General features: G+C 40.7%; 1 protein-coding gene across 3 annotated transcripts; it reads right to left on the bottom strand.

Moving 5' to 3' along the window:
* Window positions 1-272: 272 nt before the first annotated feature.
* Window positions 273-13264, bottom strand: rela (v-rel avian reticuloendotheliosis viral oncogene homolog A). Of its 3 annotated transcripts, none has more exons than XM_058624433.1 (11): window positions 13090-13264; window positions 11280-11315; window positions 10892-11034; window positions 9835-9980; window positions 8144-8235; window positions 7140-7274; window positions 6779-6883; window positions 3544-3759; window positions 3372-3452; window positions 3204-3287; window positions 273-2434 (listed from the first exon to the last, which is right to left on the bottom strand). In XM_058624433.1, the coding sequence occupies exons 1-11, from the start codon at window positions 13094-13096 to the stop codon at window positions 1581-1583; spliced, it is 1899 nt and encodes a 632-aa protein (XP_058480416.1). In that variant the 5' UTR covers window positions 13097-13264; the 3' UTR covers window positions 273-1580. The 3 variants fall into 3 exon arrangements, with proteins under 3 accessions (XP_058480416.1, XP_058480417.1, XP_058480415.1); XM_058624434.1 differs by having other exon boundaries at window positions 273-2437; window positions 3544-3756; XM_058624432.1 differs by having other exon boundaries at window positions 273-2437; window positions 13090-13263.
* Between the last annotated feature and the right edge of the window lie 1094 nt (window positions 13265-14358).

Here is a 14358-nt window from a genome sequence, read left to right as displayed (position 1 = left end):
TGCCAAGTACAAGTGTTTTAGACCGAGTAAATCATTCATGAAAAGCAAAAAAACAACTGCATATAGTACAATCTACTTATACTAGTATAAAACTGCATAATGCCATTTCAATAAAGCAAATTTAACATTGGAGTTTGACCTGCACGTCTGAAATTGTTGAGTTAAATGGCAGCAATACTCCTAATTAGATACCAGAGGAAGTTGTGCTGCAAGACAAACAAGCTCTGAATCAGCTGCATGAGCCTCTTGTACACTTATCTGCTATAAGCATGTACTTATTAATGTTGCCTTTATGATAATCATTTACAGATACACCTTCATTTGTTTTCTACAACATTACTACATATTGTTGAGAGTCTCAACAAAGGCATCTGGGTAAAGACACAGGTGTTACAGTCGTTGCTGCCCTTCAGAAAAAGTCATTCTATGAAAGCTGCTGTTAATGGCTGTCATCTGTTCATTAGCATTGCCCCTTTCTTCTTCCTGTGTCACCTAATGGAACACGTTTGGTGAGGGGTGGCGCATTTAGTCACCGACAAGCAGACTAGTCCATCTACATCCAAAGCCGGAACTGGGAGTGACGTCACCTTCGAATTGACAGCAGTCCGGTTCCGAAGATCGGAGGAAAAGCATGTACGCAGAGCTCCAGTCGAAGACAACGCATGACAACATGTCCATGAACAGTACTTTGTGAACAACTTACTTGATGTGAAACAAATAAGACAGAATTGCAATCATCAGTGAAAGTAGCGTGTTTCTACCACTGAGGCGAAAAATACAACTAGAGGGGACGTTCCAGTTGACACTTCTAACAAGAAACGGTGAAATTCCAACGTCCCACAACTACAACTGGAACGCACCATCGCTTCACAATAAGAGAGGACTGCGTCCTGATTGGGTGAAGTCTGATGGGACGCCGGAAAAGTTCAATGACACTTGAGCAAAGCAACCATCTCGATCTGTGATGTCTGTCAGAGCACAACATTTTAAATTTAAAAAAAGTTTACAGGAGTTTTAAGTTACAAAGAACTATAAAGGGATGTATAAAATGATTGCATAGATTTGCTTCGACACTGGATTAAAACGTGACTGAGATATACCGGCTGTTGTGTTTATAAGGAAAAAATAAAAAATAAACAAACATACACATTTTATGCTTTACATGTGCCACTAAAGAACCTCAAAAGGAAAACATTTTGAAGTGGATTGTCTTATTAAATCCAACATTGTCAATGGATAAGAATTCCATCAGGTGGACACAGTGGCTAAAGCAGTTAATAATTGATGCTAAACAAAGGTTTAACAAGGGTGATGAAATCTCTTTATGCTCTGCCCAGGGTTTTTATATTTTATCATATAAAGCCCGGCTAAACACACTAATCGAATACCACAAACAGTCTTTATGGGTATTTCAATACGCATTTCCTCAGTGAGCACTTTTTGCTACATTCTGTCTGCTCCAGCCCTTCATATCCACCTTTAGTTTAGTTTCCTTTTTGTCTTTAGCGAAGGACTTTTAGCTCTGAAGGCGACATGGGGCAGCACATGTGGTCTGTGTGGATGCGTCTGCTAAAAGACATTTATGCATGGTGTCCTGACACAAACCCAGCTTGGCTTTCGCTGTTGAAAATGGAAATGAGGCGGTCCTCGTCGGCGGACATCAGCTCGTCAAATTCGTCCAGCACGACGGGCTGGTGGTTGTTGGACGGGAGTACAATCATGTCCTCGCTCTGGAGCAAGTTGACGATGCTGTTTGGGTAACTCATCCAAGTGCTTCCGGGGTTATTGGGGGGGGCAGAAGTGTTCTGGGATAATGTGTTATTCTGGGTGAGAATCGAGGAGCTGGGAGGCGCAGCTTGTTGGCAAGAAGCCTGGGCCATCACCAAGGCGCCATTTCCACTCACGCTCATGAGCGGTGGGTTCAGGAGGTCCTCAAAGTCATCCATGTTTAAGCTGTCCAGGGTTCCTTGTGCCTGTGCTTCAGAAAAGCTGGGGAACTCTGGGATATCATCCTCCACCAGTGGTGCGTCCACCCTGAACTGAGAGCCGTGGAGGTTGAAGGCGGCATGTGAGGAGGCTGTGCTTCCCTGAGAAGCCGAGGGCTCCTGGGCCATAGCAGAGGAAATTCCGGGGAAGAATTCATGAAGTTCTGACAGGTTGACAGTGGAGTAGTCCTGGTTGGCGGTGGAGGTGGTGGTAGAGGAGGAAGAGGAGGACGATGGTGCCTGGCTCATTATGAAGTTGGCCACGGGAGTGGCTTTGGGCTGTGGGCCCAGCTTCAGGCTCTCCATGTTTTTCCACGTTTGGTTTATTGTCACAGTTGAGATGGAGGGGGAGGCCTCGACCTTAGGCTGGACTGAGAAGAGCTGGCCGGGCTGAACAAAAGAGTAGGAAGGCTGGGGTTTCACTGCACTGGCACAAGGGGGCACCACCGCTGCTAAACACACAGACAAACACAAACATGAGTTAACGTCACTGACTGTATCTGCACCTAGAATGACCTTAAAATCTATTCAATTCAGATATGTTTTGCCGCTTCACACAGAAGGAAGAGAAGGCTTTGAAAAATATAGTTTTGGCAATTAAAACGATGCAATTAGCAAATGGTAAAGGCTGCCAATTAATTGTTCTATTTTAAATTTAAAAAATGCAATGCATAATGGAAGTAATCATATCATGACTCTTAGTTATATTTATAATAAAGTAAATATTGAACTGAAGCCTGACTTACTAGAACTGATAACTGGGTTGAGATCATTTGAAACATAGAAGATGGATGGATCACTTTTTTATGTGTGGAAAAGTTGGAAATGGTGGATTGGGTACATGACAACTGTATTAAGAGCTTTTGAATAATGCAATTGTCATTACTTTATACTTCTTTGTAACAGGATTTGGGCAACATGAAGACACACCCCCAGTCAGCAAGTCAGTTTCTCATTTTAATTTATGAATTTGTATTTCCCTTTTACGTTCATGTTATTTATTGCGCTGATCGGTAAGAGCTCTACACTAACGGCGCTGTAAAATTCTCCTCTCGTTGTTCAGACTATGAAAAATAAGGAAATACAGCTTCACTTCATAAATGATCCAAATAAAGATAGTTTTTGCCAACACTTGCTTTTATTGTTATTCATAAAATCCCAGTTAAAACAGATTGAAGTGTCACCACACACAGAGGACGTGATGCGACAAACACTCACCAGCTTGTGCGTTCATTGCTGGAGGCTTGAGTGTGACTGTTCTCCTTGCTGAGCTTATGTGTCGTCTATCTTGTGGCAAGTTCACTGGAAATTGAACAAACGCATTCTATTACACTGCAAAACACCACAGAAAAAAATAAAATAAATGGCTATAACATTTTGACATACCACTGGACAGCATGGGCCCCAGCTTCAGGCTCTGGAACATATCACCTGTGCGCTTTCTCTTCTCACTCAGTTTGTATTCATCTGCAGAAAAGCAGATATTAGATGATATTAGATGATATTAGATGCAGTTGAGTTCATTCCTCAGGTGTGACATAAAAGCACCGCCTCCTACCTGGGTCACTGGGCAGATACTGGAAGTCCATCGGCTCGCTGACCTCGCGGTCGGAGGGCCGGCGGAGCTGCATCTTGACTCTAATGGGCTCGGAGAGGTTAGTGTCGCGGTACGGCGGGGTGCGGAAAACAATGGCCACCTGCCTGTGGACATCAGCCTGCGAGAAGGTGCCTTTTCCCTCCCAGGAGTCCTGGAAGAAACGCACCTCGATGTCTTCTGTGTGGAGATGGGACAGAAAGCAGATGTAAGGAGACAGTGAAACTAAAGCAGAGAATGAACACCCCCACTGAGACGATGAGGAGGAAACAAACATCAGACACTGATCACTTTTGAGGTTTGTGACTTGTTATCAACAGAGAACAAGAGCGCCCAAGTCCCAGTCGATCGCTGCGTCGCGACGTCTGACAACAGCTTTACAAGCCTTGTATTTAGCGTCAGCTGTTAAACCGACAAACAAACAGGGGTGTGATGTGTGTGTTTCAATTTCAGTGAAGCGGCTGCGAGTTTGAATATTCAGGTTTCGCAGGTTGTTCTCACACTGATGGCATGTGTATGTATTGTGAGCCAAAGTCTCAGGGACTCTTAAATGTTCCAGGTGTTATTCTCCTTCTATTCTCGCCTCCTTTGATTGCGATAAACACTGAAAACAACGCATTTTGCACACAACTGCATGTTACACCTATAATGTTTTTGTTGTCCAAGTCTAATAGAAATCACTCGTTAGCCTTGCATAGCAATAACATACCTAAAATCACAGTATTAAATTAATTCAAAAGAACATGGAAGAAATGTGTGGAATTTGACTTCAGATGAAGCGACAGAAAAAGAGCTGTAGCCTGTAAATGGAGGATTCAAATTTTTCCATTTCTAAATTGACCACCGTCTTCTTTAGGCTTCTCCCTTTAGGGGTCACCACAGCAGATCATCTGCCTCCATATTGCCCTGTGTCCTCTTCTCTAACACCAACTGTCCTCATGTCCTCCTTCACAACATCCATGAACCTTCTCTGTGGACGTCCTCTTTTCTTCACCATCCTTTGTCCAATATAATCACGGTCCCTCGTCCTCTGCCCAGTGACCAAACCATCACAACCTCGACTCTCTTACTTTATTTCCAAGCCTCGAATCTAATCCTGTCCATCCTGGTCACTCCCAACGAAAATCACAGTATCTTCAACTCTCTTCCGCGTACTGTCTTTTAGACCGTGCCACTGACTCCAAGCCATACATCATAGTTTTAAGGACTCTCATCGACTTCCAGTGATTTGTAAAAAGCCTTGTGCCTTATGTTAACCATAACTAATTAACGCCCAACCTAACCAAAAGTCAAATAAACTCAACCATTACCTCAGAAATTAGGTTCTGCTTCATTAGGACCAGGTTTAGACCTCCATGAGGACTACTGGTCCTGACAAGCTGAGTATTTATGTCAGAAAAAAGGTCCTAAAGAGGTAAGAAATACAAGTACATACACTCACACACTCAGTAATGATTCATTAGGAAACAGGAACAGCAAAGGGTGGGCGCCCGAATACAGGAAGAGAGCTTTCGCTTTGTGATAATCGTCACTCCGAGAGAGACAGAGCGAACGCTCTGCATCATGTTCCACGCAGCAGACACCACAACAGGCGACGAAACCACCAGTGCTAGTGGCCAAAAATAACACTCCACACAGGCTGTGTGCAAGAGCAGATGTTTTGCATACTTGACATATCATGACTCCAATCAAGGTAAAGCTCAATATTCACCTTATATAGCCCCAGTCTCACACATAAGCCGCTCGAGATTTAATTTGAAATGTAAATGGTGTCGCGGCAGGTATAATCCCAATTTATTATTTGTTTTAAACCATCTGCTGCAATATGAGTATGAACAACTCTGAACATGCAATGTATAAAGAACCCTTTACTGTATTGACTCTAACTTGAAAATGTGTATTTGTTATACATAAATCTTTTGCATGTGGCACTGTTTCTTTTTCGTGACCTCAAATGACTTGTGAGTATTGGCAAGAAACGCTCCATTTTTTCCTTAAATCAAAGCTCATGTTTCCTTCTATTGTACAGAATAAAACCGTACAATGGCTGTAAAACTCTGTAATGAGGCTACGTGTTTTATCCCGGGCACTGAGAGAATGTGCTGCAGAAACACGGTAGGACCTGTATTTCAAGCTCACTTGCTCTAAAAAGAGCCGCTGTGTTGTCAAAACATTAACAGGCATTGATATCCCCGATGGGTGTGGAAGGTTGCGAGGTTTAAGCACGGCTTAGTCACTTCACACGGTCTGTAGATATGAAATTGTTGTCACACGGGAGCGATGCCAGCGCGCGGAATCAATACGTTTATATGACGTTACAAAAAAAGACGACCAACACAAAGATTACGCATTTGGGAGTTAAGCCACTTCTGCATGTGTACCTGAGCCTGTGCAGCTAACACCCGAAAATAAGAGAAGCTGGTACACGGAAAAACAAGTGAAACCTGTGAAATCCAGGGTCAGTATATTTTGTGAAGTGACAAAGAGACCGGTTTTAATGCTCCGTCAGCTTAAAGAATTGGATATTATTAAATTCATGAATGGCAGAAAGACTCAAAACTGACAAACTGGACACTCCCTAATACTCTACACAGTTTGGGTACCAGGCATGTCGTTTTTCATTACTTTAGTACCTACTAAACATGGGTGGGGTCTTCATAGGACGGCTACGCGAAACTGCTGTAACAGTGGTTTTAGGTGTACTGAATCCTTAGAAGAATCAGTTAATTAAAACAATTAGTTTAGTACTTCCTGCATGACAGGAGCATACACAGTCACTGAACTGAAAAACGGCTGAACAGGATTGTGATTCGGCTAACGTTCGCCAGCTTTTGCCAGTTCTGTTGCTAAATACACCAGAATATTGAAATATTAGAAATTTCCTTTGCTAATTGTTGGAGATTAATGCATGTCTTTAGTAGTTTTAAGTCTTTTTAACTGATCTCCGGTTTCACCAGGACTCCTCCAATGATGACACTCTCTGGCCAATCAGTGGCCCGCAGCCTGTTGACGTCACATTTTAGTATCGGCTTAAGTAGAGTAGAGTCGAGCCAAATCGTGCTAGAACTCTATAATAGAAAAGCGCCATAACAAGCTGAAAGGGGGAGTTTCACGCCCTAGTGGAGCAGAAGCCCTATTGAACAGTCAAGTCATGCGTGGAAACATGCTGAATAAAACAGTGACAATACCATTCACACACCTTTTTGCACTTTGTCACACAGCAGAAAGATTTCGTCCCCTCCTTTGCAGCTCCCGGAGTTGCGGTTGACTCGGCAGATCTTCAGCTCAGCTGTGTTTGGGGCTCCTGCAACACAGATAAACAAAGCATGAATTATATTCCTTCCAACGTCTGGGTCCAACTGTTTTATTGTTGATATTGCTTTGGTTCCACATTTGAATTTCTAATAACATTTAACCCGACCACAAATCCTGGGAAAAACACTGAGCGTGTGCATTTATTGAGGGAATTAATGGTGAAAACAATGATAGTACATATTAAACAACAGCTATATTTATATGAGCATTAAAATGAGTACACATTATGTGTTGTTGTTACTCACTGTTGTCATAAATGGGCTGTGATACGACAGGCTCCAGAGGAAACAGCTCTCCTGTGGGCAGAGTGATGGAGGCTTGGAAGCAGAGCCGAACAGAGTTCAGGTCAAACTCCTCCTCCCACACCTTCGCCTCGGGAACTGCAGCCAAGACAACGCAGGAGAGAAAGACAGAGAGAGAAAGAGAGAAAGAAAGAGGCCAAGAGTGAACAATCAGATAACGCAGGAGTCTAGCACAGCGCTGCTTCCTGTGGGCTATCTAGGCATCGGCACAAGAGATCAACCAAATCAATTTCCTGTTGAAATTGTTGCAACAAACGCACCTGAGGATTTTTCTTTTGCATAAGATACGCGTTATGATTGCCGTATCTACCGTTTGGGTTTAGCCCATTCACACAAGGTCAAAGATTACATCATATATTCAATAAATCACACAATAAATGTTGATTTTTTTTCTGGCACTCTTCTTGTATTCTCGCTCAAATTCACTGCGACTGTGTGTGCAAATAAAACTGATCCTAATTCTAAAAATTCTACAAATAATTCTAAACAAAAGGATGGAAAGACACAAATGTAAGAAAAATAACACCCTCCATAAAATGTATTCATGACAGACGCTAGTTCATAAAAAACAAATAAAATCAGACCAATTACATTGTTTTGCACAAGAAAAGTGATTTCCAAGCCATCTTGTTAGCCTTATAAGTGAATTTATGGTTAAGAATGTATTGTATTGTGAAAGGGTATTGCAGAATTATTAGATAGTTCAAAGTCAGACCTTAAAAACCTGCTCAAGTTCAAAATATATTACTTGTTGTTGTCATTTATACAGACTTTTATTTTTATTTTATTGTATTCTATGTGATGCGATTTCAATCTCTACATCACCATCTTGATTTTAGCAACTTAAATCTACCAAAGCAGTAAAATAAAAATCTTACTGTATAAGTGAGACATTTTGGAAACTGCGGCCGCGTGCCGTACACTCATCTGTAACCATGACGACTTACTGTTGTAGGGGTTATTGTTAGTCTGCAGTCGGCACGTGATGGCCTCGTTCACATCCTTCTTCTTCACACACTGTATTCCCAGGTTCTGAAAACTGAAAGCAAAAGACTGGTCAAAACGCAGAAACCACAGAAAGTTGCCCTCTGACTGTGTGTGTGGCCTTCACGTAACTGTTGCTACACATAGCGCGCTCCATTAACTCCTGTTTTAATCTTCCTCTGCTCTGGACATTCTCTGCTCCCATAAAAGCCACGTTTAAAAATAATAAAGCATTATCACTATGGATCACTGACCACATCCGACACTCGGCGGACGACTGAGAAGAGCGGGGTGGAAGTGGAAAAAAACATTCAAAGTTTGAGTTCCCAGCGATTCCAACGATAATGTTAATAACCATGTGGAAAACAAAGCTTGAAATATTTAAATGTTAAGCAGTGACCGCTGCCTCAGACCTGCGGTTAGCAAGTGAGTTTTGCGATTTCTTTCCTGTAAATGTCCAACTTGTTACAACATACCACAAAAGACACAATATTCATTTAAGAGTATTAAACCAAAACGAGGCTCTGCAGGAGACCAGATGTTAAACCATGCTATGACCTCACTGTCTCCAGGAAACAGGCTCAGGGTTCACATTGATCACACTGTGAGTTAAGCATTTAGTGTTTTTATACAGTGGTTATGTTGAATTACACCTCTGAAGACTTTAATTTGTTAATTAAAATGTCAATATTTTGAGGGAGGTGACGATGATATGTCACCATATCAATATTGTTTTACTACATGGCAATCCCTCCTTTCTCTTCTCATTTGCTGTATTATTGATCATTTCAAAACAAGCCTACATCCTTCCCATCGGCTAGGTGTTTCCAAACTGCCACAATGTGCCATCATCTTATGAATGAATGAATGAATGAATGAATGAATGAATGAATAAATAAATAAATAAATAAATAAATAAATAAATAAATAAATAAATAAATATCATTACATTGTAATATGTTTTGTGAGGGACAGCCGGTTGTCTTTCTTAAATTGTATTCCTAAAAGTCTGTTTTAATGGTCTGTATTATGTGAAATAAATACATTACTACTGCACAAACATACAAGGGAAAACGTATATTCTAAATGATAGCTTAAAAACCATTGTCCAAATACTATGACAAGTCTTTCCAAACTTTTAAAGATGGCAAACTATTGTGACCCAAATCATAATATAAAAATCATGACAAGGGCAAATGTGTGCATAATGTAGTGACTAATTTAGAGCAAAATCTGTAAAATCTCCTGTGGGTCCCGAGTCTTTGGGAATCACTGCATCACAGACTGACGGAATTATGCAATTTAAGTTGAATTAATAACATAATTAAAAGGGATATTTTCCTTACTGTCCTCGCTGCCACTTTTTTTTTTTGTAAAAACCATTTGACTGTAAACCACAGAGTCTGCTTGTTACTCATTGTTTTAGGCTGTTAATGTTTTACTCCAGACTCAAAATGAAGTCAGCGACAGTAAACACAGTATCTTCCACAAATGATGAATCCCATTTCTAGGTCAGTCTCTAACAAACACCACCTTGTTCTCCCCTTCGACAACTTCTCCTCAGGCAAAAAAGGGTAATCCTGAACACCGAAATAAAGGCACATGGCCTATAATTTCCTCCTCATGTTCCTCTGCAGTGTGTGTCCACTCTTACCTATGTATCCGTCTCTCCTGCAGGTCAGCCTCATAGTAGCCGTGTTTGCAGTCCTTCCCAACCAGTTCATGGGGGTGTGGCTTGTGCGGCGGGTTCTTCGTGACCAGCGAGATGCGAACACGCAGTGGGCCGCTGTAGTTGTGCACCTTTAGGAGGAAACATATGCGGTACTTGATTAAATGATTCCAAAAGCCAATTTAAAAGTTTACTACAAGCACTGACACAAACAAATGAAGAAACACATGCTGGAATTCATATACATGAACTCATTTTATTAGGAAAATAATGGCACCAGGCCACATTGATCTATTTTTTTTTAATTTAATTGTATTGAGTTTTATTTGAACAAAAAGTAGTTAAAGGTTTTATCACCGCTCACACATTTTACAGTGAAACACAGGTCTTATAAAACAACAATGTTTTTAGAATATAAAACATAAGGGTAAGTGCAATTATTTCTTTTTGAAAAGGTAAAAACAAAATGAAAAAAAACCAATGACATATCTACTATCTACTACACATTTAATCCTACTGTGTGTAATATCTTCATTTATCTCTTGGGTAAATGAAGGAAATAAGTATGCACATTGGTCATTTAAGTATTTTACAACCATTCTATAACTATGGATAATTGATTTCTCTCTTAGTTTGCCTTTTTTTTTAGTCTCTTCCTCGAGTGACAATGTGTTCATTTATGTTGTGAAATCTGAACAAAGATGTTCCTTTTGCAATCAGAAATGACTGGGGGAGCTGACCTGCCCCCTAGTGCCTTCAGGTTCAAAACAATACAGGCAAGCATGTCAACAATAAAAGCTTTTTCCCACTAAAAAAAAGTGGGAATTACGTACTAATTCTGATCGGAGTCAAAGCCGACAAAAATGCTTGTGAATTGCAGTCATTTGACCTGGGAGTAAATGCTGACTAAACACATTCCCACCCATTTAAATCCATAATTAAACAGGTTTTTCAACTTGTGTGAATGAAGTTCAAGTACGAGTCCTTTTAAAAGGCTATACAAGTTAAATAAGCTGGAGATCAAAAGTTGTGTCCGACTCACCTTGATGGCTGGGTGAGTCTTAGTGGTGTCGTTGCTCTTCTCTCCGGGGATGCTGCCGGCTGAACGTCCCTCACACTTGTACCTAAACCTCATGCCCCTCTGCTTTGGCTGCTCAATGATCTCTATGAAAGGGGTTGTTTGGACTGAAGCACAGACGGGAGGCAAAGACAAAGAAAGAAAGAAAAAAAGAATGTGACTTAATTAAAAGCAGTGTCACTTCTGGAAATAGAAAAGCACAGAGTTGATTAGATAGTAAAACGGCCTGTCTGTGCGGCTTTATCTCTGTCACAGTGTGTCAATACAGGAGCAGCTCTGTGATTGGTGAGCGGTGATGAAATGTTTGCAGTTTGTAGGACTGATTTACATTTACGGGAAATGACCTCCTTACCTGGATTGAGCTGGGTCATGCCCCATCCATACACGCCTGTGGTGGGAAGAAAACAGAAGAAAATCAACCCAGTGATCGCAGCAGTTCATCGCACACAACAGCTGCACTGATGACAAACACCAAAAGCAGCTTCTCTTTGTGTATGTAGTGGTTTAGTAACAGTTTGTAACATTTGTGCTGGGTTCTGGGTGGAAATCTTAGACAAAGTGCGGCGTCCAAAGATGTCAAAGGACACGGAGATGCTTAGCCGCTAAATATAATTACTCATTGTAAACTCAACTGTCCGTCAGGGCTTAAAAAGAAGTACAAAAAGGGCAGTGTGACGCAAACAAAGACATAAAGGGTGTAATATCAGTGTCAAATTACCCCTTTGTATTGTGGGAAACCGCCATTGTGAATAAAGAGCACATAACTCTCTTGTTTCAGGTTGTCGGTAAATTACTTCTTTTTTCTTTATGAGAATCACAGAGACAAAAAAATAAGACCAGGGGTGACAGCAAATCTGGTGGTCAGATCTCCACCCATAAGCAAGCTCAGTGAATGTGAAAGCCTGAGTGGGATACTTTCCAAGTTGTGACAAGCCTGCATCCCAGCCTCGGAGCAGAGTGAAAGAATGTGGGAAAATGACTACGCCACTCTTCAGGCTTTTATACAAAACGTGACAGATGTTAAAAGAGGTCACTGTTTAAAGTCATTTCTTTTCTGAGTATCTTATGTTGGCTCCTGTGATTAGAGCAAAAAATAAGTGAATTAGCTGTCTAATACTATTGGGTTTTCCCCATTTATTTACAATATTTGCTGTGAAAGTGAAAGTCCCCACATCACCACAGCTCATAATAATGTAATAACATCAAAACATTAGTGCAGCATCTGAGGCACTTGAATGAATCACTCTCACCCTGTGTGAACTAACAGCTCTGCTTCAACAGCTGTTTGTTTATTATCCCTGTTTGTCACATGCATTGTTTACGTTTTGTTCTATGGCTTATAATTAATTTACAACAATTACTCATGTTACTAATGTTTATCTATGAAGTCAACACCCCCCATGCAGACAAAAGTGTGGAGTTGCTATAAGGCATACAAACTCAATTTTAAACGTTGATATTTTAATTTGTATTAAATCGCAGACAAAAACTAAATTGAAAAAAAAAATTAGAAATGGTGTCAATTTTTATTGTCACGAGATTTTATCTTGGCATATACATGTCCCTCAACAACAACACGTACGTCACCACAATTTGAGCAAACATTATTTCCATCCATTGAAACCGATGTGGGTGGTTGCGAGCACCATGCGGGAGATATCTTTTTTAAATGACACAAATGCAAGTTGGTGGTTTATACCTTGGCCGGATGGAAGAAAACACATTGGCAACGAGTGGAACGCTTTCATATGAGGATTTCCACTCATACAGTTCCATAAATAGACATATAACAACAAAATGTGTAAATGTTTCAACGGAGTTTGGCTTTAGGGTAAAGTGGACTCAAAACAAGGGCCTCTGACTTGGAAGCTCGACACGCTTTCGGTCCGGCAGTGTCAGGTGAGCAGAACATGTGACACAGATATGAACATAATTATTTAACACGACTTTTTTTTTATATAACAGTGCAAAGCAGCAAAAGCTAGGCTACTTTAGGCTGAACCTCCCTCTCTACGTGTTGGCTTATAGACCGGTAACAGCAACCTCCGCCTGTTAGCACAGCAAAGTGGCGGCGGGGCTTTCCCCTGTGCGCTGTACAGTTTCACCTCCACTGTCTCTGAGCTCAGCAAACACTACGAGCAAATAACAACAGCTGCTCTTACCCGCCATGGCTGCGTCCGAGTCACTCGCACACGTCTCCTTCCTCTACGGTCCCCGTTTAAATGTGAACTGTAAATTGGGTTTCGTTGAAGATAACAGACGGTGCAGACGCGACCGAGGAAGAGTCTGAAAACTTCTTGACACACGCACGCACACACACATACAGAGGGCCCTACTGTCTATCGCTTCCTTAGCTCCTCCCACAACTGTGTACGAGACAGCTCATAAAGTCGCATGGAGCAACGAGAGTCCGCGCGATTTCCGGTAACAGCAGCAAACAAACGCATCGTCTATTTGAGGAACATTCTGCTGCAACACTGTTTTGCGCAATTCTGCAGCAATTCAGATTTTAAAAAAAATGAAGAAAAAAAACATTTACCTGCTGATTTTCACACACACACGCACACAAAAATAATCCACATGTTATATTTTCAGTTCTTTTTAAACCAGTAAGCAATGGAGCTTTTGGATAGAACGCTTTCCAACTTTAATCATACCGTAAATGTTGATGTTTACTCTATTGTTTGATACAATATTGTTATCAGAATTTAATTCAAGCAGCAATCATGGTATGGCAATGTTCAGGGGAAATGAATTCAATGTTATCTCATTAAATCAAGTAAAGCTGAACAATCAATCGAAAGAAATGGGTGAAAAGTTTTTTCACTTTTTTTTTAAATGAAATATTGACCTGACCTATACACTACAGTTTCTCACAGATCTGCACAAAGAAGAGAACATTCCTTCTCATATTGCAAATCGCAATTTTAGTCAAAAAGTATTGCATCATATTCAAAATCCTATGAATCATCAGGTAAATCAAGAATATTAATTCAAACATGTTCTAAAATACAATGTGTAGCCTTATGAATGAACTTGTGAATTCAAATAGGGAAAAAACAAAAACAGTGATACTGTATTTCATGATTTGATCAAAAGATTCCAGAGAAAGGGGAAATACTGAAGAAATTGTAATAATTTTTTTGTGATAATGCTTTTCACTGTAAATATTCAATCGTTATTTAACTGATTTTTTGTGTATTTGTTGCCACGTACAACTTATAATATAATTGTGTCCGTTCTCGTAAGGAAATAATGTCTATCTGTTCCATATTTTGGAGTCATGAACTATAATTTGACAAACAATTTTATTTTGAAGAGGTGTCATGTGTTTCCGGCGTCATCCTCCGTCCAGCTTGACAAAGCTGCACCCTTCTGCTGCCTTTCCTTTGCGCTGCAACTCGCCACCACCCACAGAAAACAGCGCGGAA

Source organism: Solea solea, chromosome 3 (genome assembly GCF_958295425.1).
Source record: "Solea solea chromosome 3, fSolSol10.1, whole genome shotgun sequence".
Classification (NCBI taxonomy): domain Eukaryota; kingdom Metazoa; phylum Chordata; class Actinopteri; order Pleuronectiformes; family Soleidae; genus Solea; species Solea solea.
This window is presented reverse-complemented; position numbering and strand designations above follow the sequence as displayed.

Coding starts and splice junctions, on each gene's coding strand:
- rela (XM_058624432.1), bottom strand. Junction 3,760..6,778: donor GTGTGACAAAGTGCAAAAAG/GTGTGTGAATGG, acceptor ATCTCCACACAG/AAGACATCGAGGTGCGTTTC. Junction 3,288..3,371: donor GGGGCCCATGCTGTCCAGTG/GTATGTCAAAAT, acceptor TTCAATTTCCAG/TGAACTTGCCACAAGATAGA.